General features: G+C 33.9%; 1 protein-coding gene across 1 annotated transcript in view; it reads left to right on the top strand.

The window, feature by feature from the left end:
- The window catches only part of DNAH8 (dynein axonemal heavy chain 8), a 112971-nt gene that overhangs the window by 40074 nt on the left and 49493 nt on the right, over positions 1 to 23404 (top strand). Inside the window, exons 31-51 of the mRNA XM_059467920.1 lie at positions 875 to 975; positions 1860 to 1997; positions 3188 to 3428; positions 4419 to 4618; positions 4978 to 5131; positions 5224 to 5387; positions 5533 to 5635; positions 6189 to 6293; positions 6577 to 6738; positions 8553 to 8777; positions 9713 to 9885; positions 11530 to 11708; positions 13389 to 13576; positions 14422 to 14508; positions 14609 to 14716; positions 15496 to 15630; positions 16260 to 16421; positions 17260 to 17506; positions 18831 to 19072; positions 19155 to 19295; positions 22593 to 22830. Coding sequence (XP_059323903.1) covers positions 875 to 975; positions 1860 to 1997; positions 3188 to 3428; positions 4419 to 4618; positions 4978 to 5131; positions 5224 to 5387; positions 5533 to 5635; positions 6189 to 6293; positions 6577 to 6738; positions 8553 to 8777; positions 9713 to 9885; positions 11530 to 11708; positions 13389 to 13576; positions 14422 to 14508; positions 14609 to 14716; positions 15496 to 15630; positions 16260 to 16421; positions 17260 to 17506; positions 18831 to 19072; positions 19155 to 19295; positions 22593 to 22830 — 3493 coding nt within the window. The remainder of the gene's footprint in view (positions 1 to 874; positions 976 to 1859; positions 1998 to 3187; positions 3429 to 4418; positions 4619 to 4977; positions 5132 to 5223; positions 5388 to 5532; positions 5636 to 6188; positions 6294 to 6576; positions 6739 to 8552; positions 8778 to 9712; positions 9886 to 11529; positions 11709 to 13388; positions 13577 to 14421; positions 14509 to 14608; positions 14717 to 15495; positions 15631 to 16259; positions 16422 to 17259; positions 17507 to 18830; positions 19073 to 19154; positions 19296 to 22592; positions 22831 to 23404) is intronic.

The raw sequence follows: 23404 nt of genomic DNA, 5'->3' as shown, positions 1-23404 counted from the left end.
TATCAGAACAAGTTTACCAAATTATAATTTGGATGTTCCTTATAATATTATGTTATCTATAGTTACTCTCACACAATGTTTTCCTTAATGTGGAAGGATTGATTGATTGATCTGTAACCTTTGTTCACTCTTCATATTTTGTGAGGAGAAATTATCAATTTGGAGTAATAAAAGCAGAAAAATAGGCAAGAGTCAATTGTGACACCTTGATAATGGCTGAAAATAAGCCAGGTTACAAAGAAATCATGAGCCAATTTTGTAATCTTTAAAGATCACATTTTTCATTAGATATTTGTCTTTCAACTTGTTATTTGCTTGTTATGAACCTTAATTCATAGGTCCAGGAGCAGTATTTTCTCTCATTTTAATCCTGCTTCTTTTTTCTGCAAGTTATAGTAACTTAAATAGTACTTTTGTCAATCTAAAACATTGTATAGATTGTATAAAGTAAATTCTTAGTTTGTAAAAAGAACTGAGTGACTAAGAGAAGGTACTTAACACTTGTAATGCATCTCTAATATGTATTGAAAATTGAGTGATTCTGGTTAAATTTGCTGTGTTTCTTATTTTGCCAAGAGAATGCTCTGTACTTTTGGATACTAGTTGTGAAAATCATTCTTCTTTCCATTTTTCTGTGGTGATCATATTCTTTTGGACAGCAGTTAGACTTTGAAAGTAATTGTGTTATTTTGCACTCTGGTGTTTTTCTTCAAGCTATATACTGGTTTAGATCAAAAATATTTTCAGATATTTTACATATACTTCTAATAGACTTAATAAAAGTTTGAAACAGTTTAATGATTTTATTTTAGACAATTTTAAGTTAAAACTAAAAGACTTGTATTTTCATTTTGTCTGTATGAAACACAATCAGGCTAACTTTGATGAGCTGTGGAGAAAGTTTATCACGTACTCATCTGGTGAACGGTTGTTTGGATTGCCTGTCACAGAGTATGACATTTTATATAGAGTCAGGTAACTGTGCAAATATCATTGTCATAAGTATGTTAGAAAGTCTTAGGCTTACACCAAAGGCAGAAATATTACAATATGCAAGTTTTCCATTGCCTTGAATAAATAAATAAATAAACAAATGAAATTTATATAGTTCTAATTAATTTGTTAATTCTAATTTGTTAATGTTGAGTTTGTTAATTTTGAAAAAATTATTTATCTATTATTGCAATAGAATGATACCAGATGATTTTACTGTGTAGAAATACTATATAAAGGAGCAATATGCCCTGTTCTAGACATAAATATAAATTTTTAAAAATATATATTAAGATATGGTAGAAAGTGAAGAAGAAATATAAGGAAATATCATTCTATTGTGATATAAGAAGAATTTAACTGAATTTGAAAGTCTGAATTTTTCGAGCAGATGTACAAATGATGATCAAGTTTTTGTTCCCACCTTTTCAATAGTTTGATGATGATTCACCCCAGATCTCACTGTTTCTGCCTGTTTTTAGATCAGAGTTTTAGTTCACATTCAGAGAGTGCACCTAAGCAATCTGTCAGTTTTTTTCCACCTGCTATGCTCTGCTTTGCACTGCAGAGCCAGCTCAGGGTATATAACCTAGGTTTCTTTTGGACTAATGGGGGTTTTGAGAACTAGGGAAAACCAAAACTTCCTCCAAATATGTTCAGTGTGGATGTTAGGTCCTTAGCACCAACCATCTGCCCTTTTTTGTGGATATTTTTTGATGAAGTATTCTTTTCTACATTAAAAAAAAAGACTCTAATTGTCTACCCCTATTTTTTGTATTTTTATTTCCTACATCATGTATTTAAATACTGTGAGGTATCCAGAAAGCTGATTGAAATTATTGGCATAATTGCTTCTTTTTTTCCAGGAAGGAGTTAGGCTTGCTTCAGAAATTGTATGGATTATATGATACTGTAATAAGCACTATTGATGGTTACTATGACATACTTTGGACAGAGATAGATATTGAAAAAATCACTAATGAACTTACAGATTATCAAGCCAGGTATGTTTGGCGTATTAATAGTAACAGATGTTAAGTGCATTAAGATTTAGGTGAGTTCAGCAAAGCCATTTATGTATTTATCAAAACCTCCATGAATAAGGTTTGTTGAGAACAATAAGATTATTCAAGAAGGAACGAATTAACACCATACTTGTAGTGAAGCAGCCTTTTACCTGTAGCTTTGATAAGTGAAGGGCATAAGATCAGTCAAAGTGCCAGTCTCATTAGCTAGACCAGCCAAAAGGTTAGGAGGACTGAAACTTTATTTGTAAAAGCTAAATTCTTCAACGGGGATGATTAGCCCATTGATTTCAAGTTTTGCATCCAATAATAATAGGCACAAAATTCTTTCACCCTCAGAGAAGGGCAGGCAGGTGTTAAACATCCAGTTTGACATCAAGCGGGGAGTTAACCAACATGAACATACTGACAACCACCCAGCAGTGACATAGCTCTAGGCCACACACTGCTATGCTGCTGCATACCTCCTGATTACTGTGAATATTAAATCACATCAGTGGGAGGTAGAGAAATAAGTGATAAAGGATGCAAAACCAAGGATTTATTGTTTTTCCTGATAAGGATGTACGTTCCCATTTGCAGTAGGGTATTCCTGTGGTAGGTCACCTGCTCAGTTCTTGGTGTGTTGGCTCTTTAAAAGTGTGGTCAAAGAGGTGGATATTTATTTAACTGTTATCAGGGTTTTTTCCACACTAGAAATATGCAAACCAAAAGTGGCGGAGGCAGTCATGTTCATTTCATTTTCATGTCTGTCTCCAAATTGATATGTTAGTAAGTGCCATGTCTGTTAAATTGAAGTAAATATTAGATTTGTACAATGACTTAATATGTGAAATTCAACTAATTTAACCAATATTTTTCTTTTATTTTTCTTTTCCAATAAAGAGTTTCTGATGATAAGCAAGAGATAATTATGTTTTAACAGAAATCACAGTATTTTTTATTTCCATTATTTGCAGGGAAAATATCAGTGTTTGAGAATATTAAATACTATGATTTTTAAATAGGGCATTTGCATTAGTTTTTCCTGAACAGGTAGGCTAGTTGACATAGGAAATGTTAACCTTAATACAGTCCACTTCATATCTCCTTATTTAAACTCTTGTTTAAACAATTGTAATTTTGACAAAAGGGAAATTTACTACTGTATCTCTTTAATTGAACCGCAGGTGCCGTAGACTACCTAAAGGCCTCCACCACTGGCAAGCATTTTCTGATCTCAAGAAAAGAATTGAGGATTTTATTGAGTGTTGTTCTTTGCTGGAAATGATGTCTGACAAAGCAATGAAGCAGAGACACTGGGATCGTATTTCTGAAACAACAGGACATACATTTGATGTAGAATCTGAGACCTTTTGCCTTCGAAACATCATGGAAGCACCAATTCTTGAAAATAAAGAAGATCTTGAGGTAGGTACATATGTTTTTACCCTCCTTGCTCCTTTTCTATTGTGAACAAAAATAATGTTATTGGTTATAGAATGGTTACTCTCTTTAAAAATAATTACTTCATTAAAGTCCTTGACTTTCAATCAGACCACACTGGTTTAAAACAGTCTGTGTTTTCTTTAGAAGTTCTTGCCTATGTAAGAAAATGTAGAGGTAGCAGCTGGAATCTTTAGACCCTTATTTGTAGATAATCTCCTCACATTCCTCCTGCCATTATTTTTTATGATTTTCTTAGCTCTTTTTAAGCAGGAAAAATCCTCAAATAAGACCTTAAATGGTCATAGTCAATTTTTTACCTCTGTTGTTGCTTTATAGTTCTGTAGGTAAATCAAAAATTTTAGATGAGGACTTCTTAAGAATATTTAATATTAAAACTTTTTCTAGATTATTAGAAATAATCTTTTGATTATTCTGGATTCTTTTGAACAACACAGCTTCAAAAAAACCCACTCCCTAGAACTTGTGAAAACTCAGTGGAGTTTCAATTTTTAATATGGTAAATACATATGCAAAAACTTATTATATCTATACTTGATTTATATGGAAGCATTCGAAGCTGACTTGCTTAATTTTTAATTAAGCTGTGATTTGAATAGAATGTTGGACTTGACCTTTCCAACTTAAACTTTCTTTAGATTCTGTTATTCTATAAACTGAAAAGTGGTAAGAGTTCATCTGGTGATGAGTCTAATCACTGCCCCTCCTCAGCCTTGCAAAAATCATGATAAAAAAATCTTTTTAAAAAAGAAATAACAACATGTGAAGACACAGAAAATACATATCCATCCATTTCCAAAAGTGATTATTTTCATGTGTCCATACAAGTAATTTGAGTGAGTAACATTATTAGTGTGATATCTGCTTTTTTAAATATTCTGTGACTGGAGGTACAGTATTAGGAAATTATTTTCACAAGACTGGAGGGTCTAAAAAGGGGTCCTTTCTTTGCAGGATATATGCATATCTGCTATGAAGGAAAAGGATATAGAAGCCAAACTGTTACAAGTAGCTGAAACCTGGGCTGCCCAGAATCTGAGCTTTGCACAGTTCAAAGCAAGAGGAGAGTTGCTGCTGAAGGGGATTGAATCAGCAGAAATTATGATATTGATGGAGGACAGTTTAATGATTCTGGATTCTCTAATGTCCAATAGGTACTTGCCATTGTTCATGTATGGCATTTTCAGAAATACTCTGTGAGAGCAACAATACTATTATTGAGCTTAATTAGCAGTAAATTTGAATTAAATCATTTTTTAAATAAAACAAACTATTAAAAGGCCTAATAAAAAACCTCCTTATGTGTAAGATTTCAATGCATATTCAGTTATGACAACTTTAATCTCAATATACTTGAATATAATCAAGCTGCTAAAATCTTTCCAAAATGTTGTTCTTGTTCTAAGTGAAACAAGAGTTGGTTTGTTCTGGGTTTGTGGTTTTTTCACCACTGTATTTATTTTAAAATAACTTTATTTACAATTAAATAGTTTATGCTCCTCTCCACTTTTAGATACAATACAGCATTTAAAAAGCAAATTCAGAGCTGGGTTTCTAAACTAAGCAGCTCTTCACACATAATTGAAGAATGGCTGATTGTGCAGAACCTCTGGATTTATCTTGAAGCTGTTTTTGTAGCAGGAGATATTGCAAAAGAGTTACCCCAGGTAAACTTTACAATGCTTGCCTAATATTGTTTACTGAAAGCTTTCTTTGCAATAATTTTCAACAGATTATGCTTTGGTTTTTCTATATATAGGAAGCAAAGCGTTTTCAGAATATTGACAAATCGTGGGTAAAAATAATGCAACGAGCTCATGAAAATTCAAATGTAGTTGCCTGCTGTGTTGGAGATGATACTATGGAGCAACTTCTCCCTTATTTACATGAACAGTTGGAAGTATGTCAGAAATCACTTACAGGGTATGAATTGTTTGATTTTTACTGCTTCACTACATTGTAAATAATTTGTATGAAGAATTAAATGTATTTCAGTCTTACATACGCCCCTATATAGAAAAAATTACAACCTGAAATGGTTTAATAAAAATCTTGTTCAATTTTAAAGATATTTAGAGAAGAAAAGACTGCTGTTTCCAAGATTCTTTTTCATTTCTGATCCTGCACTTGTTGAAATTCTTGGACAAGCAAGTGATTCTCATACAATCCAGGTATGACCTTAATGATTTTTTTCTACTTATAAAAAGAATTAATATAAAGGGAGGCATTTAATAAAATGGGATGCAAACATTTTCTTTTTATAAAGTTTGCTTGAAAAAAAATTTGGTATCTTGCTCTCAACTATTTTAAAAAATGTGAAATGGATACCTGTAATTCAAAACAATCTTCAGAATTCAGACCACTAGAACATGGTTTGATCAAGTGATTTGCTGGGGGTTTCTTTCCCAACTGAACTAATAAAAGGGCCCTGTGAGGCTTTCCTGCTTTGCATATTGCAGAATTCTTCCAGCTAGTCTGGATTGTTACTGAAGGTCCATTGAGATAAGCCAGTGTATCTCTGCTAGATCATCTCTGCAAACTGTAAAAATACAGTAGACAGAGATAAAATTCTACACAACCATTTCTGTAATTGCTACCTAGGGAGGGCCAGAAATTCTTCTGTAAGTTCAGATGAATTTCGCAGGATAACCTTATTTCAGGGGGAGTTTTCTGTTTGCTAATGCTAAATATTTACATTGAATAACTCCTGAATTATCCTTACAGCCACATCTGACTTCCATATCTGACAACATAAATGAAGTAGAGTTTCACCCAAAGGATTATGATCGCATACTGGCAGTCATATCAAGAGAAGGAGAAAAAATTTCAGTAATTATCTGATTTTTTTTTCTAGAAACATTAATAGATAAATAATTTTATTAATGAACATATAACATGTATTAAGGTGAATTATGGTTAATTACAAATAAATATTTCAAGATTTTTGTTGACAAGACTAGAATATGTCTTCATGAAATAAATTGCTTGGATACGAAGTAAAATCTGTAGCTGTCATGAAGAGGAATTTAGTAACTATCTAGCAACTCACATTTTTGAACAGGATGTTGGTAAATATGTTCCATTTTATACATTTGCTTTCATTATTTTTCAGCTGGACACTCCAGTGCTTGCAAAAGGACCAGTAGAAATTTGGTTGAAGGCTTTATTGCAAATGCAGCAGAGGTCGTTGCATGGCATAATTAGGGCAGCATTTTACCAAATTAGTGACCCAGGATATCAGTTGTTGAATTTTCTTAATCAGTTCCCAGCACAGGTAAGAATACGAGGTGTGTACATGTGTCTGCAGTCTGGGGTGTGTCTGGGGCCATGTGGAAGGCAAAGAGCACGTGGGATTGTCTGTATGAGCAAGTTTTCATAGAGGAAACAAGGGGAAGGATCTGGACAGGAGAAGGTAATCCTAAATCACTTTGATTTTGATACTCAGTATATAGCATCATATTTTTCTTGCCATCTGCTTTAAATTTAGTTTTTTCAGTTCTCTTGGTGAATATAAAGTAGTGCTTATATTTTCTGTAATGGATTTTTTATCCCTTTCAGCTGCAAATAAAATTGCACGTGCAGATTGATTTCTCTCATAATTTAAGATTGTAAGAGCTATGATTATGATTATTTATCTCATAATTTATAAGATTTATCTCATAGTTCATATATTTGTCACTATGATAATGCAGTCATAGTACAAGGCTATGTTGAAAGATCCTAGAAAATCCTCCATCTTACTGATAATTAATAAATTTCAGCTAAAATTATTGAACTGTTTCCCATTCTGTATGAATTCTGAATCTCTAATTTGCTGACTGGTACAGTACTGGGTGTAATTTTTAATAAAAATCCTGCAGATATTAAAACTAGCTATCATGTTGCTATTTTCAAAAAAATCAATGCATTTAAATATTTAATAGAATTATCTCCTAAAACTCTATTTATTATGTAATTGGGTATTGTCTCATCAGTGTTTATTTGAAAGTTTTTCCTACCTTAAACAAATAAGGACTGTCTTGTTTCATGTCAGACATTTTCATGTGGCTTTACTACTGTCTGCAAAGATCTTTTCTCACACCTTGCTAAGTTCTTACGATCAAAAAATTGTTTGTGTTGGAAGGGTTTGGCCAAGGAATTTTTACAAAGAAAAGCTGTGCTACAGAAGAGAGGAGTTGGGCAAAATACTGCCAAATTAAATGTTTTCTTCAAACTTTTTCCTTGCTCAGAAACTGCTGTTTTAGATAGCATGAAATAGTCACATCCTAATATAATGTTATTTATTTTTTGTTTTCCTTTGACTAATTGGTGGTTCTAAAATTAATCTTTTTTAGTCTCTACCTATGATAGCTCACCATTTAGAATCATGAGGCTATCTTCCAATACACAAACTTGTAACCATGAAATAACTACAGTTGTAGGGAGCCAGAAAAGTAGAAAGAGATGTTTAGCAAAACTTTTAGGGCTTGGTGTTTTGTGAATATAAAAATGTGTGTAATAAAAGAATGCAGAGATTGTCTGTCATTTTTTGTTGTGGGTGTTGTAAATCAAAACCAATCTGAAACAGTAATTTATGTACAACATCCTATAACTCTTTAGATTTATTTAGAAGTAAAATAACTTTTAGTTTAATGTGCTCTAGGCTTTCCTCTGGGCATGACAGAATGTTAGAAGGCAAGTCATCCCATGTTCAGTGAAAATTCACAGCAATTTAATGTTCTTTAATTAGTTACAAATTGGCAATGGAAAATTGTCAGAAGGTCTTCTCCTCCCAGAGCCAGTTTGGGTACATATTCCTGGAGTCCTCTAAAGGATTAGAAGGGAAACTGACACTAGTCCTTAGTTTGAGAGTATCTCACTATGTGACAAATTTCTGTAAAATTTTTAAATCTTTCTCAGCAGGTTGTGCAGCAGAGCCCGTTAATTCAGCCAAGGTGTCCTGGTGGGATAGAGTCATGTTGGATGTAGTGATGTTTTGAAACTGTCTACACCATAATTTATCGTTCCTATTATAACTAAGCCTTCTGTCACGCAGCTAGACTTCAACAAGTGATTAGTTTGTATATTTTTCATGTATTACATTTTTAGGTTGGATTACTGGGAGTTCAAATATTGTGGACACGTGATGGAGAAGAAGCTCTACGCAATGCTAAGGATGACAAAAAAATCATGGACGTAACCAATGCTAGATTTCTGGATATTCTGAATACATTGATTGGCCAGACCACACTGGATCTTTCCAAGTTTGAGAGAGTGAAATTTGAAACACTTATTACCATCCACGTGCATCAGCGTGATATTTTTGATGACTTGGTATAGATTTTGATTTCTGACAACTAAATGCATTTTCTATCATAATACTCTTTCTTATATGTGGTAGCTACAGTTACATGTGTATGCATATGTAAGAGATGTCCATAATCTCATCACAGTAAAAATAATTTTGCTTAAAATAGAATAAAATTAGTTCTGTCAGCCAAATATTTTTGCCAAATGTTTACACTTTTCCTAGAACATTTAAATTTTCCATGTCTTCCTATAGAGTTTTTTTTGGTAGACAAAACAAAGTATTTCCTTTCTTTGAAAAGAAGTTGTACTACTCTTAATTGCATAACTTAAGAAGTTGAGAGTGCTGAGGGTGTTGTAACTGCTACATAATTTCCTCATGACTTTACAGAATCTCAGTTGGCACATGGCTGCACCTTCCTAAGGAGGCTACATAGAACTCAAACAAACAAAAGACCCCCTAAAATAGTTGCAATCTACACTTGAACTTTTGAGACTGTGCTAAATTGTTACTGTTCCTTCATTCTTTGGGGAATGGCATCCTTCAGCACTGTCCCTCACATATTTCCAGAGGCTGTTAAGATTATGCAGCATTTGCTTCTCTGCCTCAGTCACATCCTTCCCTCATCACACCCTTTGTTGCAATGTATTTGGAGGATTTAGCAGTGTGCTGTTTGCATTTCTCACTTGGAAAGTGACTGCCCTACTAAAGCAGTTTCGGATTTATTTGATAACACAGATGTTGGGACAATTTGGTTAAGTGGTCAGGAGGTTTTAAAATATCAGTTTAGCATACATCTGAACATGTTATATCATGTTTATTATATATAAGTTTACTTACACAGGAACTTTAATCTGAGTAATCACTCGTTACTAACATAAAAATAAGCATTTTATCACAGTTGGTAAAGTCAGTAAGTATAAGTGCTCGGTTATAACACATACTTCTACTTTCTTTTAAGGTAAAAATGAACATCAGATCACCAACTGATTTTGAGTGGTTAAAGCAGTCAAGATTCTACTATAAAGAGGATTATGATCAAGTCATCGTAGGAATCACAGATGTTGATTTTGTTTACCAAAATGAATTTCTGGGTTGCACTGATCGTCTGGTTATAACACCTCTTACAGACAGGTTAGAAAAGCAATTATAGATAAGGAATACTTTTAATATCTATGGTGTTTATTTAATATTTATCACTAAAGAGATACAATCTGAGTTAAGTCCTGTGTGGGCTGAAAGCATTCTCATACATATGCTTAATATACGCTTTTAGAAAAGGTAAAATAGAGTCTCACTACTCTGTACACTTACTAATTCCTTTATCATTGCCTTTATCACAGTTTAAAAAGAACATTTAATAACAGAAATTCATTGTTTTAAGGTTATATAGTAGCATATAGTTTAGCAGTATACTGAAGAGAAGGTTAAGTCAAATATTTCAAATTTTTTAATAAGCGATTCTGTAAAGATTCTCTGGCTTCTTTGAAAATCTAAGAAAAAGCTGTGTGCACTCACCTTACTTCTTCTGTAACCAAGCAAGTAAATGGTCATTTTGTTTCAAATGTGGCTTAACGAAGAACTGTATTTCCTTTTTCCTTTTGGGAATGTCTTTGCTTCCTTCTTTGTCCAAATTATTTTTCCTTTTGATCCTTTCTTGAGATATCACTTTAAACCAAATGAGAAAATAGAAGACCAAGAGATATTTCACTTGCAAAAAGATCCCCTCAAGAAATAAAAATAACTTCCAACCTACAATAATTTACTTTGATATCTGTGTGGTATATGTGCTTCTATGACTTTTTAAATACCTTTATTCTTCAGAAGAGGTAGAGCTGCTATCACAACAATATAGAAAGCTCAGTAGGTTTCTGCAGTGAACTGTATTGCCCTCAGCAACTGAGCATTTTTTATGTAAAATTGTTAAAGTCTACCCCAAAATTGGTTGAAGTAGGATGGCAGAGAGAAACCCTTCCTGACACTTCAGAGGTCCTTATTGTATAGAAAGCAAGAAAGTTCCTGAAGTGCAAGTTGGGCATAATAAATTACAGTGATTCAAACTAAAATGAGGAACCAGTTAGTTATAAAACTCTGTTCAATATGGATTAAAACCAGAAATACTTCATTTAGAATGTGTTCAAACTATGTTGATTTGATAGTGAAGATACCCCATTGTTTAATTCCTTTAGCATTACTCATTCACATATAAGTAAAAATGTAATCTAGACTTTTTTAAACTTTGAAAAAAAAGGACTAAAGCTTAGGGTTCTTTTCTATTTCTTCTACAAATAGAATTGTAACTATATGTTACACATAGCTTGGGAAGGGGCCACACATATATCCTTATTCTTTCACACTTAGGGATTTAGTCAAAGGTAGCATAATTAAATGTATATGGGTTAGTATGCTGCAAAATATGGTGGCATAACAGAATGCAACAGCAGAATGTGCTCTTTATAGCTGCCAGAAAAGTTAATGAGAAATATCTTTATGGGATGCACGTTGCTTTTTTAGCTTGTTAACACCAGGGTTTGTTTCTTTTCTTATTTGTTTGATTTGTTGGGTTCTTTTATTTTATAAGTACTGTTTAAATGTTGTATTTTGTGCCTTTTACCTTTCTGAACTTCTTGCATGGAAATCCATAGGATTGCTTTATAAAGAAGTAGCAGTTCAACATAGGGGCGGTAAAATCTATTGCATAACTTGATCTTTATTTTATATGTATGCATTTATATCTTGAATATAATATAATAGATTAACATAAATTTGTATTTGTAGGTGCTATATAACTTTAGCACAAGCTTTGGGAATGAACATGGGAGGAGCTCCAGCAGGACCAGCTGGAACTGGTAAAACAGAAACAACTAAAGACATGGGAAAGGCTCTGGGGAAATACGTAGTAGTCTTTAACTGCTCTGATCAAATGGACTTCAGAGGTTTGGGCAGGATTTTCAAAGGTAAGATTTCTTCCTGTAGGATAGAAGAGACTTCCACATGTCATTAGCAGGTGCAGGTAGAGCAGGGTGCTCACTCAGTTCCTGACTGTGCTGGGTTTTGGCTGTCTCCAGGCATGGATGTTCTGCAACGCCTCTGCTTAAGTGTTTTGATCTTTCTCATCACACTTTTTGTACTTCCTCTAGCTTGGAATCTTCCACATTGAAACACGTGTCCATTGTCTTCTCTTCTTCCTCTGCCCCTCTGAAACAAGCCTGACTCCAACTTCTCTTCTAGAAAGCCTATAGGCTTTCTCTTCAGGCTCAACAAATGCTGTTCTCTCAACCTCTCCCGCTGTGTCCTGTCCTCCCTCCAGCCCCTGACACGATCACAGCACCCTGGGTGCCCTCATGCCAATTTATCCATGTCTCTCCCCTACTGGGAAAGCCCAAAGTGAGCATGGCTCTCCTGCTGCTCCCTCCCGAGTGCTGAGCAGAGGTGAACACTGATATGCCTCACCCTGCAGGCTAGGCTCTTGCCCAGTATGCAGCTGGCTTCCCTTGCTACAAGGGCATAGATCTGATTCATGCCTAATTAGCTGTTAAATGGACCAGCAGCTCGTTTTCTGCAGTTTCAAACTGCTTTGCAATGCAGTCAGCACAGAGCTTGTGCTGCTGCACGGGGTTATTCTGGTCTAAGGGACTTGAACTTCACGGGATTTCTGTCAGCTCATTTTTCAGAGTAATGGTATTGTATGTATTGGGAAGCAAGAGGCATAAAAGTGGCTAAAGCTGTGGGTTTATAAACATATTGCCCATTTGAAAGTCATTAAAATTTTAGAAAATCTTTGAGTGACAAAATCCATGACAGAATGTCTTTAAGGTGATTTAGTCTTAACTGTGCAACACAAATAAACCCTGAATGACTGGCATAAATGATTCATAATTAAATAACAAGCTTTTAGCATGCATGAAAGAAAAACATGGCTTGCTGGTACTTTAATATCATTTGGGAAAAAATGCTGTTAGAAACTTTCTTATAAAACATTGTGAAAGGAAAAACAATTCTCTTGGGTGCCAGTACATACATGTTACTTTTCCAAACAGAAATTAGGCAACTGGGAAAATAATCCTGTACAAAAAGTACTCTTCTTATTAATATAGTACTTCTAGATTTCTCTTTTAATTTATTTTTCTTTCTCTGGGTTTCTCTCTTTCTTTCACAGACATATTCACACTTTGAATGTTGTTAATGTGTTGTATTATTATGAGAAACTTGTTTAGTGGGGACTTAAAATCAAAACAGTGACTTTTTCGGTGACATTTAAGACTAATGTTTTGTAGCTCTAAGTCAATTATTTTTAAGTTTTTAGACTAACAGTACAGCTTTTTGCAAATAATTGAATGGTCCTCTACAATAAAAGGCTACATTCACAGAATGATCTATAAAAAATATTTACCAAATCCCCAAAATTATCAAAATTTTTTTTAAGACCTTGGCTCACTTTTAAGCATTGTGTATAAATCAACTAATATTAATTCAGACAGATATGGAAACAGTCAGGTGGATTGGAGGAAGATGGGCCTTGACCACAGGGCAGTAAATAAAACTAATGTGATTTAATTACTTGCAGGAAAAGTCATTCAGATATTCAAATATGCATGAAGGACAAGAGATGATATTTTTTTCTTTCCCTGTTTTAGGTCTTGCACAGTCTGGATCTTGGGGATGTTTTGATGAATTCAATCGAATTGAGTTACCTGTCTTGTCAGTAGCAGCACAACAAATCTATATTATTTTAACTGCCAGAAAAGAAAAAAAAAAGCAGTTCATTTTTTCTGATGGGGACTGTGTGGATTTAAATCCAGAGTTTGGAATTTTCCTAACTATGGTGAGTGTAGTAATAATTTCAAAGAAGTGGCAAATTATACTACATAGATGTTAAGTGATACAGTGAAAAGAACTGGTTTTATTAATAAAATAATGTTATTATAGAATTAGATTAAAGTGCACAATACATAAATAATATGTTTATTCATTAATAGCCTTCATTTTGACTTTAATATTATGGGAAGTGTTCCTAATTATGTCCCTTCATTGCTGTATTGCTACTCACTGTGCAGACTAGAAGTTTGACCAAGCTTGCAGAATTTTCTGTGCTCACTGAGAGGACTGAAACACTAATACGATTTACTACTGTATCTTTAATAATGCTAATAATAATGCATCAATAATTCCTGAATGTTTTAATAATACTAAGATATTAGTTGTTTAATAGTATTAATATTTTAACAGTATTAATGAGAAAGATACTGTAGGGAGCGGGGAGCAAAAGAACACTCACTTAAAGAAGGAGATATAAGAAAAATGTTAAAGATGTTTTTCAGGGACACAGGTCTTGACTAATGGGTACCTACATGGATATGTAAAAATTCTTCAATCTCCCGCAATATTAACTTTCAGAGTATGCTGTCTTGTTGCCATAGGATTCTTGAGGCTTCATAGCACTATTTCCTGTAATCTCATGGGCGGGAAATTTTAAGGTGTATGTTTCCTAATGGCAAGGCAGATAGCAATCCAAGATTACTTTATGGGAGATTAAAATTACGGTAATTGATAGGCAAGACTTCTAACTCTGAACTGCTCTAAGTATTTATACATGCATTTATTTTTATTGAACAATGAAAAGGAGGCTATTTTGCAAATCATAATGATGCATTATGTTTTCTTATTTAGAATCCTGGATATGCTGGACGTCAAGAACTACCAGAAAATCTCAAAGTACAGTTTAGAAGTGTTGCAATGATGGTTCCAGATAGACAGGTATAATTCCTGACTGAACTGAAAGGAAAAAATGTGTTTCAATTTGCTGACCTGTCTTCAGGAGAACCTAATGGAATTTCTACAAATATTTGTATTTCAGATAATTATAAGGGTTAAACTTGCAAGTTATGGATTCATTGATAATGTGGTCTTGGCTAAGAAATTCTTTGTTCTTTATAAACTTTGTGAGGAGCAGCTCACTAAGCAGGTAATGTTATGTATTCTTTTTTCTTTGTATTTACATCATAAAACCTCCTACTTTTTGGGTTAATCAGTTTTTTAATGAAACATCACTTTCATGCCTTTTACAAAATATTGAAATTCTTTAAATGTAATTTTAAAAAATACCTCTTTAAAATTTCTGAATAAATTACTACATTAATTCATTAATATGTAGTTGTATATGGACCTTTTTTGTTGAAAATGTTTCTTTTTAGTTAATTGCAAGTGCATGAAGTTCTCTGCCTAAACATGTCAATCAGACAGAAAATATCCCAGTCATGTAATTTTTCTGTAACAATTATCTAGGGCTAGGCTAAGTAGTTGGAAATTGGAAACTGGAAAGCACAGTCTAGTTTGATTGAAGTCATTCATGTCCCTATAACATTGCCTTGACCTGAAGTCTGTGCTTTAAGATGCCTTAGCTGAAAAGACATGACTCAGTATGGAACTATTAGTTTTTTAGAATCCTGTTATTCAGAGCTATAAATTTTTTTATATGGCATGATAAGTGGTTTCATCAATTAAATTTAAATTAGGAAAGAAAAACCTTATAGCATACACACATCTTCCTGAAAACAACTTCATTATCCTTCATTTATTTGAACAGAATAATTCCTAAACAGCAGCAACAATTCCTATTTTAGCTACCTTTTCCAGGCAGGACAACTGCACTTTACAAGTAAATATGCAAGTAAAGTTTGATATATTAATGAAATAAAGCTAGAGAATTTGTTACTGATGCATAAGCCTTCTTCCACTCTCTAGGTCCATTATGACTTTGGTCTGAGGAATATCCTTTCAGTACTGAGGACTCTTGGAGCTCAAAAGAGAGCCAGGCCAAATGAAGGCGAATTGAGTATTGTCATGAGAGGGTTAAGAGATATGAATCTTTCTAAGCTGGTAAGAATCTAATTTAATAGTTAAGCACCGTGTAGAGGAATGCCTAATAGATGTTTCATGGGTTTTGTATGAGATCAGAAAAAATCTCAAATGTTCTTTACTTTAAAAAATGAAGCATGATAACCTTCATGTTATCATTAAACAGCATAGGGAATTTATTAGACTTGTAAAGAGCGTTCATTATGCAAAGGTTCAAATAGATTTATATTAAGGCTTACCTCTGCATGTGACTTTCAGTGTCCTGGCTTGCGCACCAACTGACCACTGTACCACAAGTAAATTGAATAATGAGTATCCACTAAATCAGACTTCTAAAGATTTCTTTCCAGATAGGATGTTCTTTCCAATATATGCTGCAAGTGGTTTCCAAATCAATTTTATAAATTGACTCCAGCGTCTACTCAGTGGGAAATTTCCTTCAATTCTGAATTTCCCTTTTGCATGGCTTGTGGATGACATTTTCAAAGTGCTGCTATTTGTAGCAAGCTCTCCTGTTAGCTGTCTGTAAGCATCTGTATCTAGAAAGTATGTTATTACTGCTTTTTCTTTTAAAACAGAGACTAGTTTTGATTTGGAAATGTTCTTTGAATAACCACCCTTTAAACATTTAATGACATTTTTTGTTTCAGATAGATGAAGATGAGCCTTTGTTTCTGAGTCTTATCAATGATCTCTTCCCGGGGTTGCAGTTGGACAGCAGTACCTATGATGAGCTCCAGGCTGCAGTAGCTCATCAGGTTGAAGAGGCAGGATTGGTTAACCACCCACCATGGAACCTTAAGCTTGTTCAGGTAAAACTTTTTTTTCTAAAGCATTCTTCACAATCAGGAGTCAGAACAATGTGTTTGTGGCTAGACCACTGTCTTACCCAAGAGCCTGCACATTGCATGTGGGGAAAAAGTGAAGGTTGTGTGTGCACCTTGCTGAGGAAGACCAGTTCAAGGGACTTACACTGTCGTGCCTGTAAATCTTCATCCTGGAATGATAAAAGCTTTTATTCAGCCTGCAGAGGAAGAAACTGTTTATGTTTCATCTTACAAGATTTCGGCACCCCGGAGGATTACCACTGTTTTGTGCCGTTCAGTTCATTCATACTTGCATAGGCAGACTGACACTTTCACAGCAAACCTAAGGCTAACATTAATTGGCAAACATAAAATTCAGCAGAGAACTCTCCTGAAACTAAACCCATACACAGTCCTGGAGGAAGTGCAGTCCCTCTGCTTGTTTCATATGCATAGGTATTTCAGACTGTAGTAATTACTCATACTTCTGTAGTATTGATGTTTTACTACTATTAATTTTTCCTTTTAAATAATGCAGAAGACCCTTTTTCAAATCTTATAAAACTGTTTTCAGCTGCTTAAAAAAGTTTAGGTAAGATTTAGTTCTGTGAAACTTTTATAGTGTACTTGCTTAGTGCTAAAAAAATTAGGAACTGGAGATATGCACTCTTCCACAAAACATTAAAATTCAGCAAATGCATGCTAAATTAAATGCTAAGCATATAACTTGTATGTCTAATACCTCTTAATCACTACTAAGTGCAAGAAAATATCTTTCTAAAGCATGTATTTGTTTTTATTTTGATTTTTAAATTGAAATATTTTATTTTGATGTTGTTAATAGTTGTATGAAACCAATCTGGTACGTCATGGGTTGATGACGCTTGGACCTAGTGGGTCTGGAAAAACGATGGTCATAACTATATTGATGAGAGCACTCACAGAATGTGGCCATCCTCATAAGGAAATGCGCATGAACCCCAAAGCTATCACTGCTCCTCAAATGTTTGGAAAACTAGATGCTGCAACTAATGACTGGACAGATGGAATCTTTTCTACTCTGTGGAGGAAAACACTGAAAACCAAAAAGGGTATGTAAATACTTCTCATTTGATATCATTAAAAGGTATCTTGAATGATATATTGAAAAAAGTATATTGAATTCACACATGTTCCTCTTGAGGAAAACCATAGAGAACATATGAGATGAGATGAGATTACACCTCTTAAGAAAGGAGGTTTAAAGATTTAGTATTTCAGTATATCTACATTTTTTAAAAAGATCGTTTTCTTGCCACTTCAGCTCTGCAATGTAAATGTGTTACTTGGAAGCTGATAAATCATAAATGATATTAACTTGTTCTAATGGCACTGTCTTTATAATAATGTTATTGTCATGGTTTACATGTATTGATTGCCCATATTTATATTCCAGTATTTTAGGATTGGCATACTGAAATTCCTTTTTACAGTGTTTCACATGTATCTGAAAAAATTAATATATCAAAGAAAGGGAATTCTTCTAGGGAACCTTCCTAAAAAGGTGTTAATTTTTAGAAGACAGTTGAATTTCTTACATTGGAAATGCATGCGATTTCTCTGTTAGAAAATTTATATATTCGAAATGAAGCTGGAATTCTAAAATTTAATTGCTAAAACATAGGTACTTACATCTATGTTTATATTTCAAAGTATAAGAAAAACAACCAGATTTTAAGAACAGAGGAGTGTGCATAGTTTTCATTAACTTGAGAGGGATCTGTGAATATTCAATGTCTCTGGTTTAGTTGCTCAAAGAACCCTCACTTTAGCAACAAAACACTAAATTCCCCAACCTCCCTGTGCTGCTGGAGTAGGGTTGGGGCAGGAGGAGGAAGGAGGAAGAATTAGATTACATTATAAAGAAAGAGGTTGCATCTGGAGAAAGAAAATGGAGTGGGGTAAAACTGTTCTAGGTGTTTGTCTTTGCTTCTCATCATCCAAATTTATGTTAATTTGCAATAAAATAATCTCTTCCAACTTGAGTCTGTTTTGCCCATGACAGCTGTCAAGTGATCTTCTGGTCTTTATCTGAACCCACAAACATTTTCACTGTATTCTGTCCCTCTGTCCTATTAAGGGAGGGTAGAGAAAGAGAGTAGCACAGTTTCTATCCGGTAGCCAGCCAAGGTAACAAATATTCAACGCTATACAGGTATAATTGCACCCTCATTTGCTATCAATCTTTTCAAAAATATTTCCTTATCTAAGTACGCAATTTATTCAGTAAGGCGCATCCATATAGATGGCAGAAATCACAAGAAATAAAATAAATTTTTGGATGACATTTAAGTTCCAAACCATCTTTTGTACAATTATTTTCTTGATTTTTCAGCAATGTGATACGAACGATCTCTCTTTTGATTATTTTTCCAGGTGAAAATGTGTTTCTAGTTTTAGATGGTCCTGTAGATGCAATCTGGATTGAGAATTTAAATTCAGTTTTGGATGATAACAAGACCCTCACTCTTGCAAATGGAGATCGAATTCCTATGTCCCCTTCCTGTAAACTGTTATTTGAGGTCCACAACATTGAGAATGCCTCTCCAGCAACAGTTTCTCGAATGGGTATGGTCTTCATCAGCTCTTCTGTCCTCAGCTGGAGACCAATATTGCAGGTAACACAACTATTGTTGGCTGCTCCTTATTATACCTTGCTATACCTTTTATACAGAACATTATCGTGGATATTTTTTTCAGGCATGGCTGAAAAAACGTACTGCTCAGGAAGCTGAACTTTTGCAAAGTTTGTATGACAGAATCTTTGAACCAGCATATACATATATGAAACTAAACCTTAACCCCAAAATGGAGCTTCTGGAATGTAACTACATTATGCAGGTAAAAGAAATACTGTATGAGTCTGTGTAAATTGACTGGCAATAGTAAAAGTGCAGGAATAGCAGGGAGAACATTTGATAGCCATAAAATTTAACGTGAAAATATTGTCGCCTGTAAAAGAAAAGCTCAAAATCAATATTTGTTTCTTGGGCAATATAAGAGGAAGTGTGAAGATGTGCAGAAGAAAATTTTTCTTCTCTCTACTACTTCATACGTAGGCTAGTCTTCTAATGACTGGAATTTGCAGGCTTCAGTATATTTCCAGAAGCATATATTTAATAAGGTAATGAATACATTTGGGTTCTTTTAATACCAAAACATTATCATAAGGGTCACTATATCTCTACTGGCAGTGTCAACAGAGAGAGAAGAATAATTCTATTTATCTTTTTATCTTCAGATGTAATAGGTGTTATTCTGTCCATCAGGTCTTTCAAGATCAATGTGGTCATTTTTGCCTCTTCTTTCCTATCAGTTGGAATTCTTCCTTGAATGGAGTCCAAACTATATCAGTGATTTATTAATAATATAAATATGTGTTTGACAGATTTTGCAAGACTGTCAGTCCTGTACTGCACATCTCCAGCTGATTTGTTTATGAGTCTGTTGTCATCTGCAGTTTCTAAGTTTCCAAACTTTCCATTTGTCCATGAATCTCCCTTTTATTTTGACACACTCATAAAAAATTCAGTGGTGCCCTTGAAGAAGAGTCTAAACAAGATAATGTTTTGGATAGCCCTCCAGTTTAATGTCAAACTACCAAATTTGCACCCAGTATCTTTTTTCTGTTCATTAGAGAGTTAGTTTCAGATTTTCTAGATTGTGAAGTATTTTACTGCAAACTAATAGCCACAGTAAATGCTGGAGGGCTTAACTGTGCAGTATTAAATGACAGTAGAGTATCTTTAGAATTAAAGTCCCCAGGCAGAAACAATTGAACTTTATGTTGTGCAATGCACAACATTTTTGAGAGAGGTATAATTTTTCTTCTACATTTCTTATCTGTGAAACCTCTAACTGAACTGAGCTTGTCTTCATGGAAGATTTTTCCTGTGATCTAAGGTTTCTGTTATTTTTGATTAGCACTTGTTAGGAAGTGTCAGCAAGGCAGTGCTCTATTCATGCTGCTTGATCAGGGAAATATTTCCCTGATTTAAGCTGTATTGATTGTTTCTTTGTGTGAATGAAAATCTCTAGTAAGTTTCTGTCACATCTGTGACAAAGTAAATAACTCTTAGCAGGCCTCCATGCTTGTCTTATCTGAGAGCCAGTGTCACCAGAGATTTTTAACCTACTTAAAATCTCAGCTTTGCCATAAATGGTCTCTGTGCAGAAGAGAGACCTTATCAGCCTCCTGTTTTGTTGGGTCTTACACCTCTTTAGCAATTGCAGGATTCAGGACATGCTGCTTCTCTTTAGTTCATGCATTTTCAAAAATTACAACCAAATCAAAGCAGTTGCATCTGGCAGACTTGTATTTGAGTTTCAAAACTCAGTTTTGGATGTTTATCCAAACATGCACATGTACCTGATTACGTTCCATTTTTAGCACTCACAATTTAAGTTTCCTGTTCATGTACAACAGCTTTATAATGGCTTCATACAAACGTGGTCTCACCTTTGCTTTCCTCCTTGTAATTTCCACTGACTTTCTAACTCTTTATGCATCCTCTGGCCTACCTCATTAGGAAGACAAATATCATTTACCTTAGGAGATTCAACACCAATTTTCTGTTTATAGAGTTATCCTGCCTTACAAGCCTATTGGAAAAGTCAGTAAACTTGTAGCTAAAGGATATCTGATTGGTATAGTCTGCATGAAGGATCAAAGGTGCTTGACATCATTCTTTACCAGGCATTTACATGGATGCTAAATAGTCATAGCAAAAGATTAGAGTTTCATTTCTAGATAAACAATGTATTGGAAGATAGTAAATGTATGACTGGATTACCAGTTTGTAGGAAGGATAGAGGTGATCACTGATCCTGAGGCACCTTTGCAGGGATCAGTCCTGTTCAAAATGTTCATAAAGAGTTTGGAAAAGTTTTAGGTGAAGAAATTTATTGATGATACTAGATTATTCAGGGTATTAAGGACAAAACAACTAACCATGAAGAACTGTAGACAGACTTTATGAGACTGAATAAATAGGTAATAAAATGGCAAATGAAATTCAGTGAAGATAAGCATGAAGGAGTTCACACAGGAAGAAAACAAACTGTTCAATGCCATGAATAGCAGGCCTATGGGACATCTTGCCAAATGTTGTAATAGACAATAAAAGTTTATGTAGGCTCAAGACCAGTCTTGCTATTTTCAGGGTGGAAAAAACCACATGGGATTATAAAACAGGAAAAGTGTATATTGTTTAGAAAGCCACAAGCCGAAGAGGGTGCCAACAGAAAATACTACCCCAGCACCACCACAAGCCAAGAGAGATTTTTTTTCTTTTTACTCCACTTTTGGCCATTGTTGCAAATGAGATTCTGGGCAAGCATTAGAAGCACGTGTTACTTTATCACTTCCCACTCCAATTATGAGATGCAAGACAGCAGAAAGAGTACTAATTCCAGGAGCTGACTGAAAATCTGTTTCACTGTTAAAAAGGCATATTTTGGAACAATACGCTGCACACTGCCTTGTATAGAAGGGGAGCACAAATAGTGATGCCTAAGACAGTCAAACATCCAAATTCAGCAACATCTCAGAACTGTAGATAACAAGTTACCATTTTTCTAGAATCTAGACTCTAGTTCCCTATAAGCAGAGTAAAGCAATCACATAACTGAATAATTTAATATATATTTTTAATGAAAAAATAGAATTTAATGTGATAGATACATAAATTGTACCATAATTGAGATAAATACATCAGACAGATGCTGAAAGTTCTTCCATGTTTTAAAATGGAAAGAAATGGCTAAGCTTCACCTGTTCTTGGAGTTCTGAATTTTGTAAAATTGCTTAAAAAGGTATTTTGTTACCCTAGCTCATAAATGCATGTTTGTTTTGTAGGCATAATTTAGAAGGATAACTGATAATCAAATTACCTAAGTAACTCTGAAAATTTTATTCAGTTTTATATAGCTATCTTTAATAAATTTTATTTGGTTTCTTGTTCTGAATTTTATGCTTGGTGTTTTTTTGTAATCTGTATTGATTTAAATTTTGAATATATAAAAATAATGCATATATATATATATATAAATAATGCATATATATAAATAATGCAATTATAGGTAAATAAAAAGTGATTATGTAATATTTTCTAAATGCATATTTTAAAATATTTTCAGTCTATTAATCTTCTGGAGGGCTTGATTCCATTGAAGGAAGAACGTGGTGTATCAGCTACACAACTACTGCATAAATTGTTCAACTTTGCAATAATGTGGAGTTTAGGTGCCCTTCTGGAGCTGGACAGTCGAGATAAACTTGAAGCCTTCATTAGAGCTCATGATAGTAAATTAGACTTACCAAAAATCCCCCGTGACAGCAATCAAACGATGTATGAGTTTTATGTAACTGATCGTGGTAAGAAAAAGAACCAATATTCTTTTTTAAACTGTCATTTTTAAACTCTGTTACTGCTTTAGTCCTTATTATACAGTCCTATGAGTTGAGGATTTTTGGCAGTGTAGTACCAGCACATCTGTGGATGTGAGAAGTCAGAGACAAGGCATAGAGTGCTCACTGATAACCTTTTATTATTTCTTTTTAATTTCCTTCTTACAAATTACTTTTTTATCAATTTAGCCAACCTGCAATTTGTAGATAATTCATGCTTAGGCTGCTTTAGTCTAGCTCAATACTATTTTATGTTTAATTTTCTTATAGGTGGTAGTTTTTGTTAAAGGAATAAAATCTGATTTTAATTTTGCTTAGTAATTTATGTCTAATAACCGGTCATGAATCTGAAAGGTTATAGAAGTATAAGAATAGTGAGATATTTTGATTCTTGATATTTTCAATGGTGTACTATTTTCTAGAACAGTTTTTAAAATTTAACTAGCGCACAAAACCATGGTCACAAAAAACTTACTGTCATGACAGAGTATGTTCTCTTGTGAAGAAATGAATTTCTGTCATATCCAGATTTATTTATTTT

This window comes from Ammospiza nelsoni, chromosome 3 (genome assembly GCF_027579445.1).
Source record: "Ammospiza nelsoni isolate bAmmNel1 chromosome 3, bAmmNel1.pri, whole genome shotgun sequence".
Classification (NCBI taxonomy): Eukaryota; Metazoa; Chordata; class Aves; order Passeriformes; family Passerellidae; genus Ammospiza; species Ammospiza nelsoni.
Note: the sequence above shows the minus strand (reverse complement) of the source record. Positions and strands in the feature narration are given on the sequence as shown.